The sequence below is a fragment of the Nerophis ophidion genome, linkage group LG02 (genome assembly GCF_033978795.1).
Source record: "Nerophis ophidion isolate RoL-2023_Sa linkage group LG02, RoL_Noph_v1.0, whole genome shotgun sequence".
NCBI classification, from domain to species: domain Eukaryota; kingdom Metazoa; phylum Chordata; class Actinopteri; order Syngnathiformes; family Syngnathidae; genus Nerophis; species Nerophis ophidion.
In genome coordinates this window covers 13,718,225-13,742,922 of record NC_084612.1, presented here as the reverse complement: position 1 = coordinate 13,742,922, position 24,698 = coordinate 13,718,225, and the positions used below count along the sequence as shown (strand labels likewise).

The 24,698-nt window shown below is 39.3% G+C and overlaps 2 protein-coding genes across 2 annotated transcripts in view; both read left to right on the top strand.

Annotated features, from left to right (window-relative positions):
* Nucleotides 1-1,417, top strand: part of chrnb4 (cholinergic receptor, nicotinic, beta 4 (neuronal)) — a 28,727-nt gene extending 27,310 nt beyond the window's left edge. The window contains exon 6 of the mRNA XM_061877804.1: nt 592-1,417. Within this exon, the coding sequence (XP_061733788.1) occupies nt 592-756 (165 nt within the window). The 3' untranslated portion in view covers nt 757-1,417. The remainder of the gene's footprint in view (nt 1-591) is intronic.
* Nucleotides 1,418-23,029: 21,612 nt separating this feature from the next.
* Nucleotides 23,030-24,698, top strand: part of LOC133537013 (neuronal acetylcholine receptor subunit alpha-3-like) — a 24,167-nt gene continuing 22,498 nt past the window's right edge. The window contains exons 1-2 of the mRNA XM_061877827.1: nt 23,030-23,093; nt 23,697-23,836. Coding sequence (XP_061733811.1) covers nt 23,030-23,093; nt 23,697-23,836 — 204 coding nt within the window. The remainder of the gene's footprint in view (nt 23,094-23,696; nt 23,837-24,698) is intronic.

The window sequence follows — 24,698 nt, the reverse complement described above, 5'->3', positions numbered from 1 at the left end:
ATAACTAAAAAAAATTGTTGAAAAATAAACAAGTGATCCAATTATAAATAAAGATTTTTACCAATAGAAGTCATCATCAACTTAAAGTGCCCTCTTTGGGGATTGTAACGGAGATCCATCTGGATTCATGAACTTAATTCTAAACATTTCTTCATAAAAAAAAAAAAATCTTTAACATCAATATTTATGGAACATGTCCACCAAAAAATCTAGCTGTCAACACTGAATATTGCATTGTTGTATTTCTTTTCACAGTTTATGAACTCACATTCATATTTTGTTGAAGTATTATTCAATAAATATATTTATAAAGGATTTTTGAATTGTTGCTATTTTTAGAATATTTTTTAAAAATCTCACGCACCCCTTGGCATACCTTCAAGTACCCCCATTTGGGAACCACTGCTCTAACATATCAATCTGGCAAAGAAGAAATGAGGAAAAACCGCTTCTAAAAAGACAGTGCATGTTTCAGCTTTATGAAGGTTAGATCATTAAACTGGACCGTCGACAATAATCCGGTCTTTGTGACATATTGCATCATAACAATACATCTGATTGAATTGGAACTTGACTTTCGTGTGTTTGCAGGTCATCGAGGACTGGAAGTACGTGGCCATGGTGGTGGATCGCATGTTTCTGTGGATCTTTGTCATTGTGTGCGTGGTGGGAACTCTGGGCCTCTTTCTACAGCCACTTTTTCAGAGTCAAGTCGTTCAAAACCAGCAACCCACCGCCGACATGCCTCACATTTGATGGGAAGACACGCCTGAGGTTTAGCTCGTTCTTTAGCAAGGAAAGCGATATTTGGTACAAATGTAAAACATGTAAAAATGGATCTTGTTAAAGGGGAACTGCACATTTTTTTTAAATGTTGTCCATTATCCATGAGCCTTATATGAGACAATAACACAAGTATTTCCCTTTTTTGTTTGTTTAATGAATAACTGCTAGCACGAGGTGGCTAACGATGCAGGTAATTAGGATTCATCTATTCTGCCTATAAAGCACTACAAAAAAACTAAATTTCTACATAAAATGTATTCTTGTTTATGTTTTACAGTGTTGAACTTATTTTTACATTTGTGTGACATGTACAGTCAGAATGTTTTTAAAAATGTGATGTGAAGCACAGCTGCAACTCTAATTTTTAGAGATAAAAATGTTAATGTGGATGGTTGCCTGTCTTCATGTGTCAGTCTTGTGATTGACAGGTGATCAGTCCGGACTGAGCCTGCCTGTCAGTCTTAATTCAGCTCGGATAGACTCCAACCCATTTGAGACTCGAACAGCTTAAGTGTTTAAGCAAAAGAATGGACGTGTAACAATGTGATGTGCGATTACTAACTAAATGCGTGTACCAAATGTTGTTTACATTTTATTATTCCTTATGTATCTACATAATAAAGTCTCAATAATACCCATTTTGGTACATTTGTGTGTGTTCAAATGTGTTAATAAATGTTTCTTGCTTTAAAAAATATTTATATATTTTCAAATTTAACATTCAACACTGAGCTCTACTCATAAGCTGTACTTTTGTGTCTCATTTGCAAGTATTATAGAATAGAATAGAATGGACTTTATTGTCTTTATATTTGCATATAACGAGATTAAGGACTCCAACTTAAGGTGCGGTAGTGGGAACAAATAAGGGCACAAAAGGTAATGAAGGAAAAACTAACAATTGAAATAAACGGACTACTAACCGATAAAAATAATAAGCAATCCTGTACAATATACAAAACACTATAGTAATACAAAATGCTGTACAATATACAGAACAAGACAAAAATACCAAAGTTTATTACTATTATATAGTAGACTTTGCATGTAGTTGTAAGTCAAAGATGTTCGATGGCCGTAGTGTGTAGGCTACATTGTGTTGTCTTAGCCAGGAAGTAGTCTTTGCCATTAAATTGGCTGTGCAAGCCTTTTTTTTGTTGTTGTTGAGCCCTACGATGTGTTTATACTGTAAGCATTGTATTTTGTTACACACCAGCTGTTTGTGAGGATTAAAAAAATAATAATAATTGTTTTTTGCTTTTCAAAATTGGAGATGCGATTCGATTTGAAATGTTTTGATTTTATACCTATAAATGACCAAAATTGTGAAAATAACAAGTAAAGGAAGACATTTTACTTTTGGGATTGTCAATAAACATATTGTCTCACGGTCCCACACATTAGAACCAAATGCAATAATGTACTTGAAAAAATATTTGGCCTTATACAGACAGACTCAGAGCTTTTATCTACATCAAGCTCTTTAACTGAAGAAATAATCCATAAAAACTACACAGTGTTTATAATGTAATGTAATCATTAGGGGTGTGGGGAAAAATCGATTCGAATTTGAATCGCTACTCTCACGTTGTGCGATTCAGAATCGATTCTAATTGTAAAAAAAATGAATATATTAATTTATTGATTTTTTTTTTAATCAATCCAACAAAACAATACACAGCAATACATAACAATGTAATCCAATTCCAAAACCCAAACCTGACCCAGCAACACTCAGAGCTGCAATAAACAGAGAAATTGAGAGGAGACACAAACACGACACAGAACAAACTAAAAGTAGTGAAACAAAAATGATTATCAACAACAGTATCAATATTAGTTATAATTTCAGCATAGCAGGGATTAAACATCCCTCATTGACATTATCATTAGACATTTATAAAAAAAAAAAAAAAAGTGGCTTACACTTGCATCGCATCTCATAAGCTTGACAACACACTGTGTCCAATGTCTTCACAAAGATAAAATAAGTCATATTTTTGGTTCGTTTAATAGTTAAAACAAATTTACATTATTGCAATCAGTTGATAAAACATTGTCCTTTACAATTATAAAAACTTTAAAAATATATATATACTACTCTGCTAGCATGTCAGCAGACTGGGGTAGAGGTTGCTGAAATCCTATGTATTTAATGAATACAGAATTGTTTTGAATCGTAAAAATATCGTTTTTGAATCGAGAATCGTGTTGAATCGAAAAAAATCGATTTCATCGAATCGCGACCCCAAGAATCGATATTGAATCGAATCGTGGGACACACAAATATTCGCAGCCCTAGTAATCATAATACTTAATAATAATGCAAGAAACCATTGACAAGGCTATGAACTTATTTCTCATTACTGTAGAATTGTTTACTATTGTACTGTAATTGGAAGTTACATAACTTAGTTATCAATGAATAGGCTAAAAAATAATATGAACTCATATTTGTCAGCAAAAATTTTACTTCAATGAATTTTTAACATTTTAAAGTGTAATCATTAACTTAGAATTTAATGGCAGCAACACATTGCAAAAAAGTTGGCACAGGGGCATTTTTACCACTGTGTTACATGGCCTTTCCTTTTAATAACACTCAGTTAACATTTGGGAACTGAGGAGACCATGTTTTGAAGCTTTTCAGGTGGAATTCTTTCCCATTCTTGCTTGATGTACAGCTTAAGTCGTTCAACAACACTGTGGTATTTTAGGCTTCATATTGCGCCACACATTTTCAATGGGAGACAGGTCTGGACTACAGGGAGGCCAGTCTAGTACCCACACTCTTTTACATTTTATATCCACACTGAAAGTCTATATATAATGTAGTAACAAACACGTTCATAACGATATGTTATATGTTCAATATTTACCGTATTTTGATAATTTTGATTATTTTTTAACAGATTTTTTTCTGCGCAGTGATTTCTGTTTCCAGCAGCGCACGTCCGACTTCTGGCAACAAATGTTTGGTCTTACTTCTGGAATTAAACACAAGTGTTTTTTCCAATTCATTGCAATCTTTGTAACAGACAACGAAGACTGTTGGACAAATGAGGATTCACGACCTTATCCTTTTGAAGCTATATATTTTGAGGTTGATAGAAGCGAGCACAAAGGAAGAGTGAGACGTTAGAACAGACGTAAGCCGGGAGAGTGGGATGAAAGTGACAACGCTGTAAAAGTGGAACTTGGAGACAAGCTATTTCGACATAAATGGATTGCTTGCCCAAAATCAACAGGAAATGGCCCAGCTGGCCTGGACCAGACGAACAACTGTCCATCGAGTGAGTCACTATAATATTCGTCATGATACAAGCAGCATGTTATTACCACCACAGTACATACACTGTCTGGCTAGCTGAGGTGTGTACAAACAAAACAAGAAATATGGGCTAATACTTTACAGATACTATAATATGATTGTTTGTGTTTTCCAGTCAGTGCAAATTGGTGTTGTATCACACTGTTGTGCATTACAAACTCAAACACATTCATGTTGACGTTAAAGCTAGCTTATCTCTTGCCGTAGTTAGCTTTTACAGCTAATACCATAGCATGCCGATGTGTTACTAAGCTAAAAAAACAAAAAAAGAGTTCCTCAGTCTTCGCTCTTGCAACAACAATGTTGCTACAGCTTGGTTATTATACAGGTTACGTAATGTAAATGAAGTACCGTTGACAGTTTTTTAATTAATTTTTAAAGTGATTCAGAAGTAGAATTGATTGTTCCCATTCGCTGCATTGTTAGCCACCTAGAACGGGACAATTTTGACATGCTAGAAAGCGGGAAAAAAAAAAAAAAAAAAAAACGTTTGTCTTCTTGTCTCTTATAATGACTGTGAACGATGGGCAAAAATCTCCAAAAAGTGTAGTTCCCCTTTAAGGGCCTCATAGATGTGATTGAAGTGGGAGGATAATAATAAACAAAGCAATTTCTGTAGGGACCTAATTGCCCCCAAACTAGCGCATTTTGAAAAGTGGAGCCTTAGTGTACCGTACTGTACGTATGAGCAGCTTTTCCGTGCTTTGTTGGCATGGAAAATTGTAACATTACTTTGAGTCTGCTCTACATGCTTGACTGCTTGTTTACCAGCCAGTTGTTTGAATCGGTGTCGAGTCTGCAGCCAGACTGACTTCCCGTGCAACAACAGGTATCAAAATATGTCACTGTTTGAATTTACCTGATTCTGTACCCATTAGTGTTCTCAACATTTGGTTGGTACCTATTAGAGTACAAATTTAGTACCCATCCCTCCTCTCAAGGCTATCAAACACATTATAAATTCAGGTTTCCACGTTGGAAAGCAAGTACAGGCATACAGTATACAGTGTCGTACTTACAAAACTTGTAGTAATTGAACATTAGTGTTGTGTTTGTTGTCTTCTACCTGCCTTCTCTATTGGTTTGTCAGTTTCTTTCCCCAGTCTCTTTGTCCCCAATGGCACACTTGCTGCTAATCACTTCCCGGTAGCATTTAGGCGCGTCTCCGCGAGCTGGTCCCTGCCGGTTATTGTTCCTGAACTCCGCTCTGACATGTGCTTCCATGATTCTGCTTCCCTGGTATGTGGTCTTTGCATATTCCTGTAATTTTGACCTTGTTGTGTTTTTGTTTCCTAGCCACATTGATTTGAGAGGACTAGTTTTTGCCACGCTGCGTGCGTCCTGGCCTTTGCTCTGCCAACCTCTGAAAGAGACTACTTTTGTTACATTTCCCATGGTGTGCACTTTTGCCCCATCACCTTTAGTTACCATGAATTGATTAACTTGGAGCCCGACTTAAACAAGTTGAAAAACTTATTCGGGTGTTACCATTTAGTGGTCAATTGTACGGAATATGTACTGAACTGTGAAATCTACTAATAAAAGTATCAATCAATCAATCAAATACCATTTTTGAACTTATTGAATATTTTAATTTTTTATCGCAAACCTTTCCTCCATTCTCTGAATCCCGGGGTCCATCCATGAACTTAAGCACAACAATTAGGTCTCCTCAAAGCATCTTCGTGCTAGAAAAGGTTGAGTGAAATTACTCATGAGACCGCGTCCTCTGCTGGATCCATAGCTGCAAAACTCTTTCCCGCCAGCAGTTAGTGCCATCAAACCACTTTTTTAGTCAAGTTACCATAAAAACATTTTTTAGTGTAGTGAAAAGAAATCACTGAATATTCACGCTAATGGGTGGGGATGTACTGTGAGTATTAAATCTACCTATGCACCAGTGACGTGTGGTGAGGTTTATAGTTGGTGAGGCACTGACGTAATCAGAATCAGATTTACAAATATACAGTATGCGCTCTGCGCAGATTTGCCATTTGATTGGCAGCAGTTTACGGGTTATGTTTCATTTCTGCATTCTGTACACATACATACCGTCGCCCACAAAATGTGCATTTCATTAAAAACGAAACAAAAATAATATTATGGCCGTCTCACTGTCACTTATAAATCAATTAATCAATCAATCAATGTTTATTTATATAGCCCCAAATCACAAATGTCTCAAAGGACTGTACAAACCATTACGACTACGACATCCTCGGAAGAACCCACATAAGGGCAAGGAAAACTCACACCCAGTGGGCAAGGAGAACTCACACCCAGTGGGACGCCAGTGACAATGATGACTATGAGAACCTTGGAGAGGACCTCATATGTAGGCAACCCCCCTCTCCCCCCAGGGGACCGAAAACAACGGATGTCGAGCAGGTCTAACATGATACTGTGAAAGTTCAATCCATAGTGGCTCCAACACAGCCGCGAGAGTTCAGTTCAAAGCGGATCCAAGACAGCAGCGAGAGTTCTGTCCACAGGAAACCATCCCAAGCGGAGTCGAATCAGCAGCGTAGAGATGTTCCCAACCGATACACAGGTGAGCGGTCCATCCTGGGTCCGGACGAGCGGTCCATCCTGGGTCCCGGCCATCGGACCGGAACCCCTCCACAAGGGAGGGGGGGACAGAAGAGAAAAAGAAAAGAAGCGGCAGATCAACTGGTCTAAAAAGGAGGATTTTTAAGGTGAGACTTAAATGCTTCTACTGAGGTGGCATCTCGAAATGTTACCGGGAGGGCATTCCAGATTACTGGAGCCCGAACGGAAAACGCTCTATAGCCCGCAGACTTTTTTTGGGCTTTAGGAATCACTAATAAGCCGGAGTCCTTTGACTAAATAAAGTCCATGCGCCGGTCTTTCTGGATAAAAAATATCTGTCACTTTCTGGGAAAAGTCCTCCTTCACTTCCTTCAGTTTTAAAAGTCTTATAAGTGTTCAACATAGTTGCCGCGATTAGCAGAGCTCCTACTCTCATCATTTCCACGAAATGCGAGCTGCTGTTTGGCGAGAAAGCAGGTCGCATTGATGACATCTTTTAAAATCTCTCGGTTCTCTTTTACCTTAGCATTGTGGACACTGATGTTGAGTTGCCGCTGTTCATCCAAAGCCACGTCCATCCTCGTCATCACAAACGTTTTTAGCGCAATCTATCTTTGAATATGAGTGGTCGACCGCTCACGTTTGGTGAGGCTTCTTTGCAAATTCTTTAGGTCACAAAATCCCATTTGAGTCCACACAGTTCCACAGGTTGAAAAAAGTCAGTTTGGAAAACAGCGAGTAACTTTCCGTCCTGCTGATTGAAACAAACCATTCAGCTCCGGTGTTGGTCTTCCTTTAGTAATTATCTCCTGTTTAGCTTGAAAGTCCACTTTAGAAAACTGAGTGCAAAAATTTAGTCCTCCATGTTGAAAGTCGGGGTGCAAGAGACGGAAAAAATACGTCGCTGCCGCACTTACCCGCTGAGGCCACCGTATGTCTGGGATCATGAGCACCCCTATCGTGAGGCACGAGAACTGTTTGCCTCACCTCAGACTTTTTTCTCTGTTGTTTTGATGGCTCAACAAACACAAAAAACATGTTACTCTCCGTGGCACTTGACTCGCTTACGCCACCGTATGTGTCTGATCATGAGTGCCCCGAGAACTGTTTGCCTAACCTCAGACTTTTTTATCTGCCGTTTTGAACGCTCAGCAACACACCAGACAAGAACGCGGTCTAACGGCACGGCAGGCAGAAAAGTTTACGAGGGATTGCGAAAATCCAGCGACTTTGAAGAAAAAAATTATCCAAATTGGTGAAGCTAAATGAATATTAAAAACTAACAATTACAATTATTTGATCATTACATATTTTATTTCTTTGCATGATCATAGGTGAGGCACTGCCTTCCCTGCCTCCCCTGACCGCACGTCACTGCAATGCACCATTTTTGGTCGCAATATTTGTATAAATATCAATAATTTAAATCAGTATTATTTTACAAATGTAGAATTCTTGGTGTTGGTCATGGCAGAGGGTCCAGTACGGTTTCAATTACCGGCCAGGGTTGCGTCGGGAAGGACATTCTGTATAAAAACTAAGACATAACGTCACGCCTGTGACGATCTCTGACTAGGAACAATTAAAAGTGCTTTTTTAAAATATGAATATTGATTCATTTAAAACAATCATAATTTATCCTATCAACAATTAATCATTCATGTATTTCCCCTCCTACAACTGCAGTCCTGTGGTTGAAGAAAACACACATACGCCAAGTGGCACTTTCCTCACACAGCATTTACTGCTCATTAAATTGTGCTGAGCTGGCTCGTTAAGAGATTCTGCAGACTATTGGCCATTTTGCCAAACCTTTATAAAGAAACAGCAATCAGCCTCTGTGTTAACGACATGGTCTTTTTTTTTTTTTTTCGAGAATTTCTTCGACTTTAATCTCTCTTTTTTTTTAAAGATCATCACTAACCTGAGCTTTTCTACATGTTCCTTCTTCCTGCCGGACAATTCATGGCCTTCTTTTTTCGGGTCAGGCGGCTCCATTCAACAGCAGGATGGGATGTGTCGTTAATCTCAAACTGCATGTCAGCAGTTTGGTGTCATTAGCTGCCAGGATGAGATGTATGAGGATTTATCTGCCTCTTGAGCAAACACAGACCATTTCTTTTTAATCATCTTGCACGTGATAGATAGGAAACCACAAAGGTCCGATTACAAGCCTTCTAGATGAGGTGTGTGGCCTGCACCCAGCAAACACATTACACCAGACTACACAAACCATTTATACGGGATTGAGGCCTAATATTTTTCCATGGGCCGAGTGTCAGTACTGGGGCTCGTATGGCACTTTATGTCTATGGATGCCTTCCTAAATTTATATGTCATTTGAGGACTGGAGGCTGACTGTGCATTCATCTAATTGAAGGAGGATAGGAGGAAAAGCAAGCGACGAGGGTGCCTGGCCAGTGGGTGCATCGTTCATATAATGAATGAATGAATGAAATAAGTTTATTTCGGTCATATAATCAATCAAATCAATCAACCATTTTGTGTGATCAGTTTTACAGTACATGTTATATGTATACAATTATGCACATTTACACAAGAAAAAGAATGACCAAAAAAGGAATAGGCTGAAGCCAAAGCTTATATTGGCCTATCCTATACCTTCACTGAAGATTAGAATGCCTGGAACATCAACGTTAAAAACAAATAAAAAAATCAATGGGATGAAAGTAATTGTTCCTATTTATAATTTTCAATTATTTCCCCTTTCAATGTTTTCTTAAACCTTACCAAAGAAGTACATGTCTTCAGCTCATCACTGAGCTTGTTCCACCTTTTAACTCCTAAAACTGTAATACATTTGTATTTTATATTTGTTCTCGCTTTACCTATTTAAAAAATCGATATCCCCCGTAAATTATAGTTTTCTCCTCTTAAATGAAATAGCCCGAGAATACAAGCTGGAAGACTGTTGTTTTTTACTCGAAACATAATTTCCATTGTTTTTAAAAACACAATGTCTGAAAATTTTAATACATTTGAACTCATAAATAATGGATTGGTATGTTCATAGTAGCACACTTTGTGTATTATTCTAATGACCCTTTTTTGAAGTTTTATTATTGGGTGTATGTTTGTTTTATAAACGTTTCCCCAAATTTCAACACAATACGTTAAATATGGAAAAATAAAAGAATAATACAACATATGCAGGCATTTGTTATTCAGCATGTGTCTTACTTTATAAAGAACAGCAATAGATTTGGATATTTTTCCCTTTATATATTCAATATATATAGAGGGAAAAATGAACAAACAGGGCCGTTTTTTTTGCTGTGGGCAGCAATAATCGTGAGGGCGCACGCACGAAAAAGAAAAATCTCCAGTTTTCGAGACGACCGCCGCTGATTTCGCTCATTTCTTCTGGTGGTCCTTTTTAAAACGCAGGCGTAATATTGCTTCTTTTCCAAAACTCGCCTCTGGTGCAAGTCATTAACACCTCAGCCCATCTCACCCACATTTCTGCCTAGGTTTTGGATAGAAGGTGGTAGTGTTGTCCCGATACCAATATTTTGGAACCGGTACCAAAAATTGTGGAGGGGCGGAGCTGGCAGTCTGACAGAGAGGCGGCGAGGAGGCGGCGACGGCGAGGGAGCGGCGAGGCGGGGCGCACCTGGAGCGAAGGTACAATCATGAACAGTTGCTTGGATCGCGCACCTGGGGACAATCTAATAATCGTCTCACACGGTTTAAAGGGGCGACAGCTGTGAACGTCAGGGAGAGAGGCGGAGAGACTGGGAGGAGCAAGAGTGCAGCTGACGCAGAGCGAGAGAGGAGGAGAGCCCGAGACAGACGACGGGCGAGCGGAGAAGAGGAGCTGAAAAGCGACCTGGACTGAGGTTTTATTGGAGAAAATAAACAAAGTCAAACTGCTCAAAGCCATGTCCTTCCTTGGTGGTCCTATGGAACCCACACGACGGCGTGAGACCGTCCAAAAATATTTTGACCAAAAAAAATTGCGTTATTGGCTTTATTTTAACCATAAATGTAAGGGTACATTAAACATATGTTTCTGATTGCAAGTTTGTCCTTAAATAAAATAGTGAACATACAAGACAACTTGTCTTTTATTAGTAAGTAAGAAAACAAAGGCTTCTAATAGAGATGTCCGATAATATCGAACTATGGATATTATCGGCAGATAAATGCTTTAAAATGTAATATCAGAAATTATCGGTATCGGTATCAAAAAGTAAAATTTATGACTTTTATAAAACGGCGCTGTACGGAGTGTTGTGATCCGGATCCCGAATCACATTTTTAGTCCGGCTCTTGAGTCCTTTTTGAATTATTTTTTGACTCTTCCTGTTCTGAGTTTTGCACTTCCAGTTTTATCTCGTTTCCATGGTTTCTCACTTGTTCCACCTGCTATGCTTTTTTGACGCACACCTGTTGGCAATTGTTTACTTTAGTATTCAAGCCTGCATACTACCCCAGTTCGTTTTTGGCTCATAGTTTGCGGTAAACAACAGTCACATCTTAGCTTTGCGTGCACTTTGCACGTCATTTCTCTTGGACATTGAACTCTATGCTTGCTAACTATTAGCGCTAGATTCCCGTGCGTAGGCACGCCGTTTCTTTGCCTTTTTGTCAGTGTTTCTTTTACCTTTTTGTATATTAAACCAGCTCCTACTTGCAACCCTGCTTGTCCTGGTCCGCTGGATCTTGGGGTGACATCTTCGCGCATCATTATGCCTTTTAAATGTGACACAGAGTGGTACACGGACGTAGGGAGAAGTATGGAGCGCCAATAAACCTTAAAGGCACTGCCTTTGGGGGCCAGCCCAATCACATAATATCTATGGCTTTTCACATATAGAAGTGAATGCAAGGCATACTTGGTCAACAGCCATACAGGTCCCACTGAGGGTGGCCGTATAAACAACTTTAACACTGTTACAAATATGCGCCACACTGTGAACCCACACCAAACAAGAATGACAAACACTTTTACACATAAACAACATATACAGAACAAATGCCCAGAACCCCTTGCAGCACTATTTCTTCCGGGCTACAATATACACCCCTGGTACCACCTAACCCCCCTAAATCATCCTTTGCTGTTGCCATATCTAATATAAAGTAGTGTAAAGTTCTTACGTATATCTGTCAGTAAACTCGCCATAAAAGCGTTAAAACTATACCGGTATAGTGAGTTTACATTCTTCACCCAAGGAACTTTAGTTATTAGAGAGTTCCAGTTGGACAGTTTTTAACGGGACACATTTCCGGCGGAGTTGTTGTTGTTTCCGGTTGAGGAGATGCTGCTTCGTTATCTATTAAGGTAAAGTCTGAATGTCATTAAAGCAGTTGGCTCCATCTTTTGAAACTTCTTCCACTCTCGTCCTTGCATGCTACACCGTTACAACACAGATGACGGTAAGAAGACGCTGCCGAACAACATAAACAGAACAAATATTTAGAACCCCTTGCAGCACTAAGTATTCCGGGCTACAATATACACCCCTGGTACCACCTAACCCCCCCTAAATCATCCTTTGCTGTTGCCATATTTAATATAAAGTAGTGTAAAGTTCTTACGTATATCTGTCAGTAAACTCGCCATAAAAGCGTTAAAACTATACCGGTATAGTGAGTTTACATTCTTCACCCAAGGAACTTTAGTTATTAGAGAGTTCCAGTTGGACAGTTTTTAACGGGACACATTTCCGGCGGAGTTGTTGTTGTTTCCGGTTGAGGAGATGCTGCTTCGTTATCTATTAAGGTAAAGTCTGAATGTCATTAAAACAGTTGGCTCCATCTTTTGAAACTTCTTCCACTCTCGTCCTTGCATGCTACACCGTTACAACAAAGATGACGGGAAGAAGACGCTGCCGAACAACATAAACAGAACAAATATTTAGAATCCCTTGCAGCACTAACTATTCCGGGCTACAATATACACCCCTGCTACCACCTAACCCCCCCTAAATCATCCTCTGCTGTTGCCATTTCTAATATAAAGTAGTATAAAGTTCTTACGTTCTGACAGTAAACTCGCCATGAAAGCGCTAAAACATACCGGTAGAGTGAGTTTATATTGTTCACCCAAGGAACTTTAGATATTAGAGAGTTCCAGTTGGACAGTTTTTCACGGGACACATTTCCGGCGGTGGTGTTGTTGTTCCCGGTTGAGGAGATGCTGCTTCGTTATTTATTAAGGTAAAGTCTGAATGTCATTAAAATGGTTAACTCCATCTTTTGAAACTTCTTCCACTCCCGTCCTTGCACGCTACACCGCTACAACAAAGATGATGGAAAGAAAACGCTGCCGAACAACATAGACAGAACAAATATTTAGAACCCCTTGCAGCACTAACTCTTCCGGGCTACAATATACACCCCTGGTACCACCTAACCCCCCCTAAATCATCCTCTGCTGTTGTCATTTCTAATATAAAGTAGTGTAAAGTTCTTACGTATATCTGTCAGTAAACTCGCCATGAAAGCGTTAAAACATACTGGTATAGTGAGTTTACATTGTTCACCCAAGGAACTTTAGTTATTAGAGAGTTCCAGTTGGACAGTTTTTAACGGGACACATTTCCGGCGGAGTTGTTGTTGTTTCCGGTTGAGGAGATGCTGCTTCGTTATCTATTAAGGTAAAGTCTGAATGTCATTAAAACAGTTGGCTCCATCTTTTGAAACTTCTTCCACTCTCGTCCTTGCATGCTACACCGTTACAACAAAGATGACGGGAAGAAGACGCTGCCCAACATAATAAACAGAACAAATATTTAGAATCCCTTGCAGCACTAACTATTCCGGGCTACAATATACACCCCTGCTACCACCTAACCCCCCCTAAATCATCCTCTGCTGTTGCCATTTCTAATATAAAGTAGTATAAAGTTCTTACGTTCTGACAGTAAACTCGCCATGAAAGCGCTAAAACATACCGGTAGCGTGAGTTTATATTGTTCACCCAAGGAACTTTAGATATTAGAGAGTTCCAGTTGGACAGTTTTTCACGGGACACATTTCCGGCGGTGGTGTTGTTGTTCCCGGTTGAGGAGATGCTGCTTCGTTATTTATTAAGGTAAAGTCTGAATGTCATTAAAATGGTTAACTCCATCTTTTGAAACTTCTTCCACTCCCGTCCTTGCACGCTACACCGCTACAACAAAGATGATGGAAAGAAAACGCTGCCGAACAACATAGACAGAACAAATATTTAGAACCCCTTGCAGCACTAACTCTTCCGGGCTACAATATACACCCCTGGTACCACCTAACCCCCCCTAAATCATCCTCTGCTGTTGTCATTTCTAATATAAAGTAGTGTAAAGTTCTTACGTATATCTGTCAGTAAACTCGCCATGAAAGCGTTAAAACATACTGGTATAGTGAGTTTACATTGTTCACCCAAGGAACTTTAGTTATTAGAGAGTTCCAGTTGGACAGTTTTTAACGGGACACATTTCCGGCGGAGTTGTTGTTGTTTCCGGTTGAGGAGATGCTGCTTCGTTATCTATTAAGGTAAAGTCTGAATGTCATTAAAACAGTTGGCTCCATCTTTTGAAACTTCTTCCACTCTCGTCCTTGCATGCTACACCGTTACAACAAAGATGACGGGAAGAAGACGCTGCCCAACATAATAAACAGAACAAATATTTAGAATCCCTTGCAGCACTAACTATTCCGGGCTACAATATACACCCCTGCTACCACCTAACCCCCCTAAATCATCCTCTGCTGTTGCCATTTCTAATATAAAGTAGTATAAAGTTCTTACGTTCTGACAGTAAACTCGCCATGAAAGCGCTAAAACATACCGGTAGAGTGAGTTTATATTGTTCACCCAAGGAACTTTAGATATTAGAGAGTTCCAGTTGGACAGTTTTTCACGGGACACATTTCCGGCGGTGGTGTTGTTGTTCCCGGTTGAGGAGATGCTGCTTCGTTATTTATTAAGGTAAAGTCTGAATGTCATTAAAATGGTTAACTCCATCTTTTGAAACTTCTTCCACTCCCGTCCTTGCACGCTACACCGCTACAACAAAGATGATGGAAAGAAAACGCTGCCGAACAACATAGACAGAACAAATATTTAGAACCCCTTGCAGCACTAACTCTTCCGGGCTACAATATACACCCCTGGTACCACCTAACCCCACCTAAATCATCCTCTGCTGTTGCCATTTCTAATATAAAGTAGTGTAAAGTTCTTACGTATATCTGTCAGTAAACTCGCCATGAAAGCGTTAAAACATACTGGTATAGTGAGTTTACATTGTTCACCCAAGGAACTTTAGTTATTAGAGAGTTCCAGTTGGACAGTTTTTCACGGGACACATTTCCGGCGGTGTTGTTGTTGTTTCCGGTTGAGGAGATGCTGCTTCGTTTTTTATTAAGGTAAAGTCTGAATGTCATTAAAACAGTTAGCTCCATCTTTTGAAACTTCTTCCACTCCCGTCCTTGCACGCTACACCGCTACAACAAAGATGACGGGAAGAAGACGCTGCCAAAGGTGAGCCACGTAAATAAGACCGCCCACTAAATGGTGCATCCGGAAAAAAAAAGCGGCTTGAAGACGATCGGTAAAAAATAATCTATGCAACATTTTGACCAAAGAACCACCATTACATGTTATGTAGACCACAAGAAAGTGTTTTACGTTTAGAAAATAATAATAATAATAACATGGACGTACATTTAGCCAGGACCACCTCTGTGAACACAAAGGTCTCTAGTCAAATAAACGCCTCCTTTATGAAAGGGTGTGGACTTAAATTGCTTGGCAAAATCAATTGTGCACTTTTACTTTTGTGTACCTGCAAATAGTGGCCTGGATTCTAACAGACACTGTTCCTCAACTGTTCCCCTGAAATAAATCAGTGTTTTTCAAATAGTGGAGTGCCTGTGACCCCCGAGGAACATGCTTTATCAGTATCATGCAAATATATTGCTTCAAGCCTTGTTTCGAAAAGCTCTGCACTGCAAAACAAGCTAATTGTAGCCAATAAATCTGACTTCTGAATTTTTAATTATTAGGGAAAAAAAGCAGCATAGGTTGTTGCATTCATTTTTGTATTGTAGGTTTAAATGTTTTATGTATTGTGCTCTGAGTTAATGTTGCTGATTAATTTGACTTTATCATTATTTGCTGAGTTCATTTAATTTGAATTTTCAGTATCAAATAGTTAAAGTCAGTCAAAAAAAGATTACAGTTTAAATAGGATTTCTTATTTTTTTTATTTCAGGCAAATTGATGCCATTTTTTTTATTTCAGGCAAATTGATGCCATTTTCTGTTACAGCTTAAAAACAATGGTAATAGTGTTTTTTGCTCTAAGTTGTTTTTTTAAGTTCTTTCTTTGCGTCTTTTCTTTAATGTTAACGAAGATACAAATTAATGCAGAGGTGTACAATGTCTAGCATTAAAAGATTACAGTTGGTACAAAATGCGGCTGCTAGACTTTTGACAAGAACAAGAAAGTTTGATCATATTACGCCTGTACTGGCTCACCTGCACTGGTTTCCTGTGCACTTAAGATGTGACTTTAAGGTTTTACTACTTACGTATAAAATACTACACGGTCTAGCTCCAGCCTATCTTGCCGATTGTATTGTACCGTATGTCCCGGCAAGAAATCTGCGTTCAAAAGACTCCGGCTTATTAGTGATTCCTAGAGCTCAAAAAAAGTCTGCGGGCTATAGAGCGTTTTCCGTTCGGGCTCCAGTACTCTGGAATGCCCTCCCGGTAACAGTTCGAGATGCTACCTCAGTAGAAGCATTTAAGTCTCATCTTAAAACTCATCTGTATACTCTAGCCTTTAAATAGACCTCCTTTTAGACCAGTTGATCTGCCGCTTCTTTTCTTTCTCCTATGTCCCCCCCTCCCTTGTGGAGGGGGTCCGGTCCGATGACCATGGATGAAGTACTGACTGTCCAGAGTCGAGACCCAGGATGGACCGCTCGTCGGGACCCAGGATGGACCGCTCGCCTGTATCGGTTGGGGACATCTCTACGCTGCTGATCCGCTTGAGATGGTTTCCTGTGGACGGGACTCTCACTGCTGTCTTGGAGCCACTATGGATTGAACTTTCACAGTATCATGTTAGACCCGCTCGACATCCATTGCTTTCGGTCCCCTAGAGGGGGGGGGTTGCCCACATCTGAGGTCCTCTCCAAGGTTTCTCATAGTCAGCATTGTCGCTGGCGTCCCACTGAATGTGAATTCTCCCTGCCCACTGGGTGTGAGTTTTCCTTGCCCTTTTGTGGGTTCTTCCGAGGATGTTGTAGTCGTAATGATTTGTGCAGTCCTTTGAGACATTTGTGATTTGGGGCTATATAAATAAACATTGATTGATTGATTGATTCTTCTAAAAATGTTAAAGACAAATTATGCTACGGAGAGTGGGGGTGTCGTGAAATGTTTTCTTCTATCTGTGGGGGGCACAACAGCAAATAATTAAAAAGCACTGCCTTAAATAAACACCACTGTAAACGCCGTGCCTCAGTTAATTGACAGGGCTTAGTTTGGCTGGCTGCCTTTGATCTTTCCTATTTACCCTGGTATTTTTAAACACCCACTGCATTTCCACCCCCCAAAAAAGCTAGCATTGTTAAAAGGTCCCTCTAGTGGCCAGGAAGGTTTCAGGCAATCTTTTTTCAGGAACTTTCAATGGCAGGCACTTTTGTGTGCTGGAGAATGCTGATTGGTGGAACACACTTGCAGTCGCCATGTTTAGGCCATTTTTATGTCTGCAAACATTTTAATTCAGTCATAAAAGTTTCATTGTGATATGTAAAGTCGATAGACTATTTAATAAAACATTCAGCCGGACTTTGAGGTTGTGGCTCAAAATAATGAAGTCTGTGGAAGAAAATGAATGCCTGACCTTAATACCTCAATCACCTCATCCTGTGTTTCCCAGTGACACCTTAAGACCAGCTGAGACAAGAGGCCTTTTTCCACCGCAGGAACCTTGACAGGAACTTTCCCATGTAAATAAAGTACCCCCCAGTGTTTCCACCAACCATTTTAGTTCTTCAGGAACAATTTTTAGTTCCAAGTAGCAAGGTGGGACTTTCTGAAGTTCCTAGGAACCTTAGAAGGGTGATTGGCTGATTGGTTGCACACAGTTGGGGCATTTCTAAAACATTACATTTACATATGCTTGTTAATTTTTCTTGTCTATTTCTATCACAAAATATTTGAAAACAGAAAAAAAGAAGAGCGAAAAAAAACTTTCGACTTGTAAGAACTGCGTGGCATCGTTGTGCTGAAGAACGCTGATTAGTGGAACTATCCTGTAAGCCGTAGTCTTTAAACTAGTATGCAGTTTAATGTTGTTCATTCATTTTTACAAACTTAATTTCAATACACGAAGCTGCGAGAAATGAAGATAATTTTTTAAAACTTATTTACAGAGGATTATAAAGTATTTATTCAAAGTATTCGGACTTGAAGTGGCGATGCTATCTGCTCACTGGGACACCGACCTTGTAGTTTGAAGATGAAAGTGAAATGAAGGACGAGCGGAACAAAGGTAAATGACATGAAATATTCACTATTTATTTACATTCGTCTCAACCCGAGTGAACTGAATGCTAACAAGCTAATTCTAAATCTGATGTGTATATATTGTTGCCTGGAGATACAGCTGAAATAAATCATAAGGACTCGCCTAACCCTCATGAGTGAGGATATCACCACATGGGCTCAGGAACACTTCAGAAAACCCCTGTCACTAAATACAGTTTGTCGCAACATCTGGAAGTGCAAATTAAAATTCTACTATGCAAAGCGAAAGCCATTTATCAACAACATCCAGAAACGCCGCCAGCTTCTCTGGGCCCGAGATCATCTAAGATGGACTGATGCAAAGTGGAAAAGTGTTCTGTGGTCTGACGAGTCCACATTTAAAATTTTTGGGGGAAATATTCAACATCGTGTCATCTGGACCAAAGGGGAAGCAAAACATCCAGACTGTTATCGACGCAAAGTGCAAAAGCCAGCATCTGTGATGGTATGGGGGTGTATTAGTGCCCAAGGCATGGCTAACTTACACATCTGTGAAGGCACCATTAATGCTGAAAGGTACATACAGGTTTTGGAACAACATATGCTGCCATCTAAGCGCTGTCTTTTTCATGGACGCCCCTGCTTATTTCAGCAAGAAAATGCCAAGTCACATTCAGCACGTGTTATAACAGCGTGGCTTCGTAAAAAAAGAGTGCGGGTACTTTCCTGGCTTGACTGCAGTCCAGACCTGTCTCCCATTGAAAATGTGTGGCGCATTATGAAGCGTAAAGTACGACAGCGGAGACCCCGGACTGTTGAATGACTGAAGCTCTGCATAAAACAAGAATGGGAAAGAATTCCACTTTCAAAGCTTCAACAATTAGTTTTCTCAGTTCCCAAACATTTATTGAGTGTTGTTAAAAGAAAAGGTGATGTAACACAGTGGTGAACATGCCCTTTCCCAACTACTTTGGCACGTGTTGCAGCCATGAAATTATAAGTTAATTATTATTTGCAAAAAAAATAAAGTTTATGAGTTTGAACATCAAATATCTTGTCTTAGTAGTGCATTCAATTGAATTTGGGTTGAAAAGGATTTGCAAATCATTGTCTTCCGTTTATATTTATATCTATCACAATTTCCCAACTCATATGGAAACAAGGTTTGTAAGAACGTTTGGACGTTCTTCACAAAAAATTAGCCAAAGTCAGTGCGTTTCAGTCTGAAAAATTAATTGTATCATTTTTCTTTTAATAAAAAATGAAATCGGGTCCCAAAGACCCGAACACCACACAAGTATATGGAATATTTTGACAGTTTGCACAGTTAGAACACTAAAACTGTGTTACTTTGAATATTTAATAAGTTGGTCATTGGGATACCACTCGATGAAGCCTGCGTACCACTGGTGGTACAAGTACCACAGTTTGAGAATCACTGGTCTACTGTATTTGTATCATAAGTATATGCAAAATCATCCATGAAAATGTACTTTATATGGTCACCTCTGTTTTGACTGAAAGTCTAGTTTCGAAAAGTATTTGATTTTGGATAAATAATCCTCCATATCAATTGGGTCATTCATTCATTGACTCATTCATCAGTCTTGCGTTCGATAAAAGCCCCCACAAACGCTGGTTTCCTTGCTGATAAAACCTGGTAGCAACACGCATCTCCACTTCTCACAGTGTGGCGGGTCAGAGTACCAGAAGAGGCTCTCTAATTTTTGAACAAATTCCTTTGAGGATGTCAAGGCGTGGACTCTGCTGTGGTTTCTTTTCCTGTGGTGCAAAGCGATTGGACCGAACACGACGTGAAGGTAATGACTAGGAGTGTGGGAAAAAATGGATTTGAATACGAAACGCGAATCTCACGTTGTGCGATTCAGAATCGATTATCTTTTTTTTTTTTAATCTATTTTTTTTTTTTTTTATCAATCCAACAAACCAATAGACAGCAATACCATAACAATGCAATCCAATTCCAAAACCAAACATGACCCAGCAACACTCACAACTGCAATAAACAGAGCAATTGAGAGGAGACACAAACACGACACAGAACAAACCAAAAGTAGTCCATCCATCCATCCATTTTCTACCGCTTATTCCCTTTCGGGGTCGCGGGGGTCGCTGGCGGCTATCTCAGCTACAATCGGGCGGAAGGCGGTGTACACCCTGGACAAGTCGCCACATCATCGCAGGGCCAACACAGATAGACAGACAACATTCACACTCACATTCACACACTAGGGCCCATTTAGTGTTGCCAATCAACCTATCCCCAGGTGCATGAATTTGGAGGTGGGAGGAAGCCGGAGTACCCGGAGGGAACCCACGCATTCACGGGGTGAACATGCAAACTCCATACAGAAAGATCCTCAGCCTGGAATTGAACCCAGGACTGCAGGACCTTCGTATTGTGAGGCAGACGCACTAACCCCTCTCCCACCGTGAAGCCCCCAAACCAAAAGTAGTGAAACAAAAATTACTATTATCAACAACAGTATCAATATTAGTTATAATTTCAGCATAGCAGTGATTAAAAATCCCTCACTGACATTATCATTAGACATTTAATTAAAAAAAAAAAAAAAAAAACGAACAATAGTGTCACAGTGGCTTACACTTGCATCGCATCTCATAAGCTTGACAACACACTGTGTCCAAAGTTTTCACAAAGATAAAATAGGTCATATATTTGGTTGGTTTATAACAAATTGTCCTTTACAATTATAAAAGCTTTTTAAAAAAAATCTACTACTCTAATATCATGTCAGCAGACTGGGGTAGATCCTGCTGAAATCCTATGTATTGAATGAATACAGAATCGTTTTGAATGGGAAAACTAACGTTTTTGAATTGAGAATCGTGTTGAATCGAAAAAAATCGATATATAATCAAATCGCGACCCCAATAAACGATATTGAATCAAATCATGGGACACCCAAAGATTAACAGCCCTAGTAATGACATATTTTAATTTTACTCAAAAAATAAACAAACGAAAAGCGCTCACAGAGGAGGTACAAAAACTTGACTATGAAAACAAAACTTGCACTAGGCAAATTTATGGTCATAAAACAAAAACTTGCACTATGGCATGAATAACGAAAAACTTACTTGGAAAGAGAAAGGAACAGAGATCATCGGCATGGATAACAAGGTTGTGTATCGAGGGTGAGTAGAAGGTGATAGAGGGTGATGTCGCCAGGCTGACTGCCTGGCAACCACAGGGTTAAATAGTGCTGTGGTGCTTGAAAACAGATGCGTGAATCAGGTGCGTGAGTCGTGAGGACAGGTGAACTGATTGGTTGGCACGGTGACAAAACAAAAGTGCTGAATGAATCCAAAACAAAACAGAATGTGACCACAAAACATGACAAAGGATCAATAAAGTCTCAGTCTAATACTTTATAGTCGGTTTATCAGGAATAATGATATTAATCTTACATTAAAAACTTGAAACAGGTTATAGATTCAATAGTGTACAAATTAGAAAGTCATGGTGTAAAAATGTCCCTGCAAACATTATTTTGGCAACATTGTGACCAGCAGAACAGCCGGTGAGCCACGCCTTCGACTTCCACACACAAGCCTAATATTACTTTTGAGTACAAATTAGATGAACAGTTTGAAAAAAACATTTATAATGCACTTAATGGAAAAAACGATATTAATTTTATGTTGTTCCGTTGTTGCACTGCTAGAGTTAGTTTTTTCTCCTAATAGCTAGCTCAGGAGTCGGGAACCTTTTTGGCTGAGAGAGCCAAAAAGCTAAATATTTTAAAATGTATTTCCGTAAGAGCCATATAATATCTTTTTTTACACTGAACAAAACTAAACGCGTGCATTTTTAAGTAAGACCAACATTTCTAGAGTATAATGGGTCTCTTATTCTTTGTAATAACATAGTTATTCTCGAGCTAACTGTGGAGGGGGCGTGGCCAGCAGCGAACCGGGGTGTGCCAGGACCGGCCTGGAAATCAGCGACAGGTGCGTAGATGGCCCACCTGGGCCTTGTTATCTAATCACCTGTCACTCTGTTATAAGCAGCAGCCAGGAGGAGAGACGGGGTTTGGGTTGGGTTTGGAGCCAGAGCGCGAGCGAAAACGAAAGAGAAGAATAACTGAGAGCAACTGAGACTTATTGAAAAATAAAACAATATTGTAACCCTGAAACAGGCTCTCATGTTGGTCCCTGGTGGTCTGACCAACCCCAGGAGGGCAAGCCCCACACTAACCAAGAATAAATAAATAACTTCTTACCATTAACGCAAATTCTTGAACGGGCGCGGTAGAAAACAGATGGATTGATTAAAAATGCATGAGAATGTTTTATATTTTGATCATTATTTTTAACACTGTGATTACAAGTGGAATCATTCATTACTTATCATATTAAGCAATGTCAGCTAAGATTTATCCGAGAGACAGATGCAGTCATCAAAAGAGCCACATCTGGCTCGTGAGCCATAGGTTCCCTACCCCTCAGCTAGCTGTAATTATAGGAGCGGGCAAACTAACCATTGCATTTCCCTAATGGCTCCTCCTAGTGGTGTGAGTGTGCCAATAAACCGTTGCGATAGGGTTAATTGCAGACATTACATGTAAATCAGAGTATAACCGATCAAGATAATCTGATTATAATGCTGATCTATAATATAATATATTGCACACTTTTTGTAGGTCCTCGTTAGATCAGATAAGCTTACCATATCGGTTGCCGTGGCGATCAGCATCCCATCAGAGGTTGGCTCAGCCTGCCCCCTTCCCTCCCTGCGCTCGCTCTCCTTCCCTCTCAGCATCCGCGGACACGTTTTTACTCCACTTTCTCCTGCTCCTGTGGGTCCATCAGTCGTCCAGGAAGATGAAAACCACTTTTTATCTCCTTTTTGTTACCACCTGTTCCTTCCTTCAGTTGCATCTGTGGGGTGAGTGTGAGAGCTACTGTTACTTAACATGTTGATGATGTAGAGTTAAGTTAAAGGCAGATAGTTTGCACCGTATAAGCGGCATGTTTTAACATGGTAAAATGCATCTTACGGAGCACTCAGTTTGGAGTGCATTGAAAGAAGATACGATTATAAACAATAAAACTGCTATTTAATTAGGATTTCATTGTTCATTGATTGGGTAGGACATATTACATGTGTCTATTTTAAACAACAGCATAGGTTAACAGATTGTGCTTTTAATGAAGCGCATAAATACAGGCTTTGCACTATAGGTTATATATAATTTTCACATGTAGTACTCTGAAATTACAAAAAAAAACTTGCAAGTAATTCTAATATAGCTTTGCTAAAAAAAAAAAGTTGAAAGAGCACACTGTTGTTAGTCAATGAAATACATGTATTTCATAATTTCTTTATTCATTAATTTATTTTGGGTCGCAAAAAATAATAAAAAAAAAAAAAGTATTTTCAGGCAAATATAAATTATGTTATCATTATTTAAAAAGTACAATGTTAATTCATACAATCTGCTACTCATCAATCCTACTATTTATGACCTAAACCTGCTTTCTGACATAGGGGTCACATGTTCGGAAGCCGAGCACAAGCTCTTCTCCGTCATCTTCTCCAACTACAACCAGTTCATACGACCTGTGCAGAACGTGACTGAGCCGGTCATCGTACAGTTCGAGGTTTCCATGTCGCAGCTCGTTAAAGTGGTGAGTCGTTAGGCTGACTGATAGATGAATGCCCATGGCTGTGCAATTTATGAATCTCCGTCACTACAGTCCTCTGACATACAAACGTGCACCACGCCGCTTAATCAGCCTGCATGGCCAACAGCACAATGAGGTAACTTGGCAACTTGACACATTTTGGATTGGATTTTGCTGGAGGGCAACAGGTGACAACTGGTGGACTCAGGAAAAATATACCTTCACTTGTTTTTTAAAAAAAAATTGGAATGCTGATGCTAAAAACAAGGCCGAAAACAAAGTGATGTGTTTTGTTTGCGTTGGAGCCTTGTTCTGTGACGATGCAGCTTGGGGTGTCCCAACCCATAGATCAGGGGTCACCAACCTTTTTGAAACCAAGAGCTACTTCTTGGGTACTGATTAATGCAAAGGGCTACCAGTTTGATACACACTTAAATAAATTGCCAGAAATAGCCAATTTACTCAATTTACCTTTGATAAATAAATCTATATGTATATAAAAAAAAATGGGTATTTCTGTCTGTCATCCGTTGTACATTTTTTTTCCTTTGATGGAATTTTTTTTTGTAGAGAATAAATGATGGAAAAAAACACTTAATTGAACGGTTTAAAACAGTAGAGAACAGGAAAAAAATGAAAAGTACATTTTGAAACATAGTTTATCTTCAATTTCGACTCTTTAAAATTCAAGGTTCAACCGAAAAAAAGAAGAGAAAAACTAGCTAATTTGAATCTTTTTGAAAAAATTTAAAAAATAATTTATGGAACATCATCAGTAATTTTTCCTGATTAAGATTAATTTTAGAATTTTGATGACATGTTTTACATAGGTTAAAATCCAATCTGCACTTTGTTAGAATATATA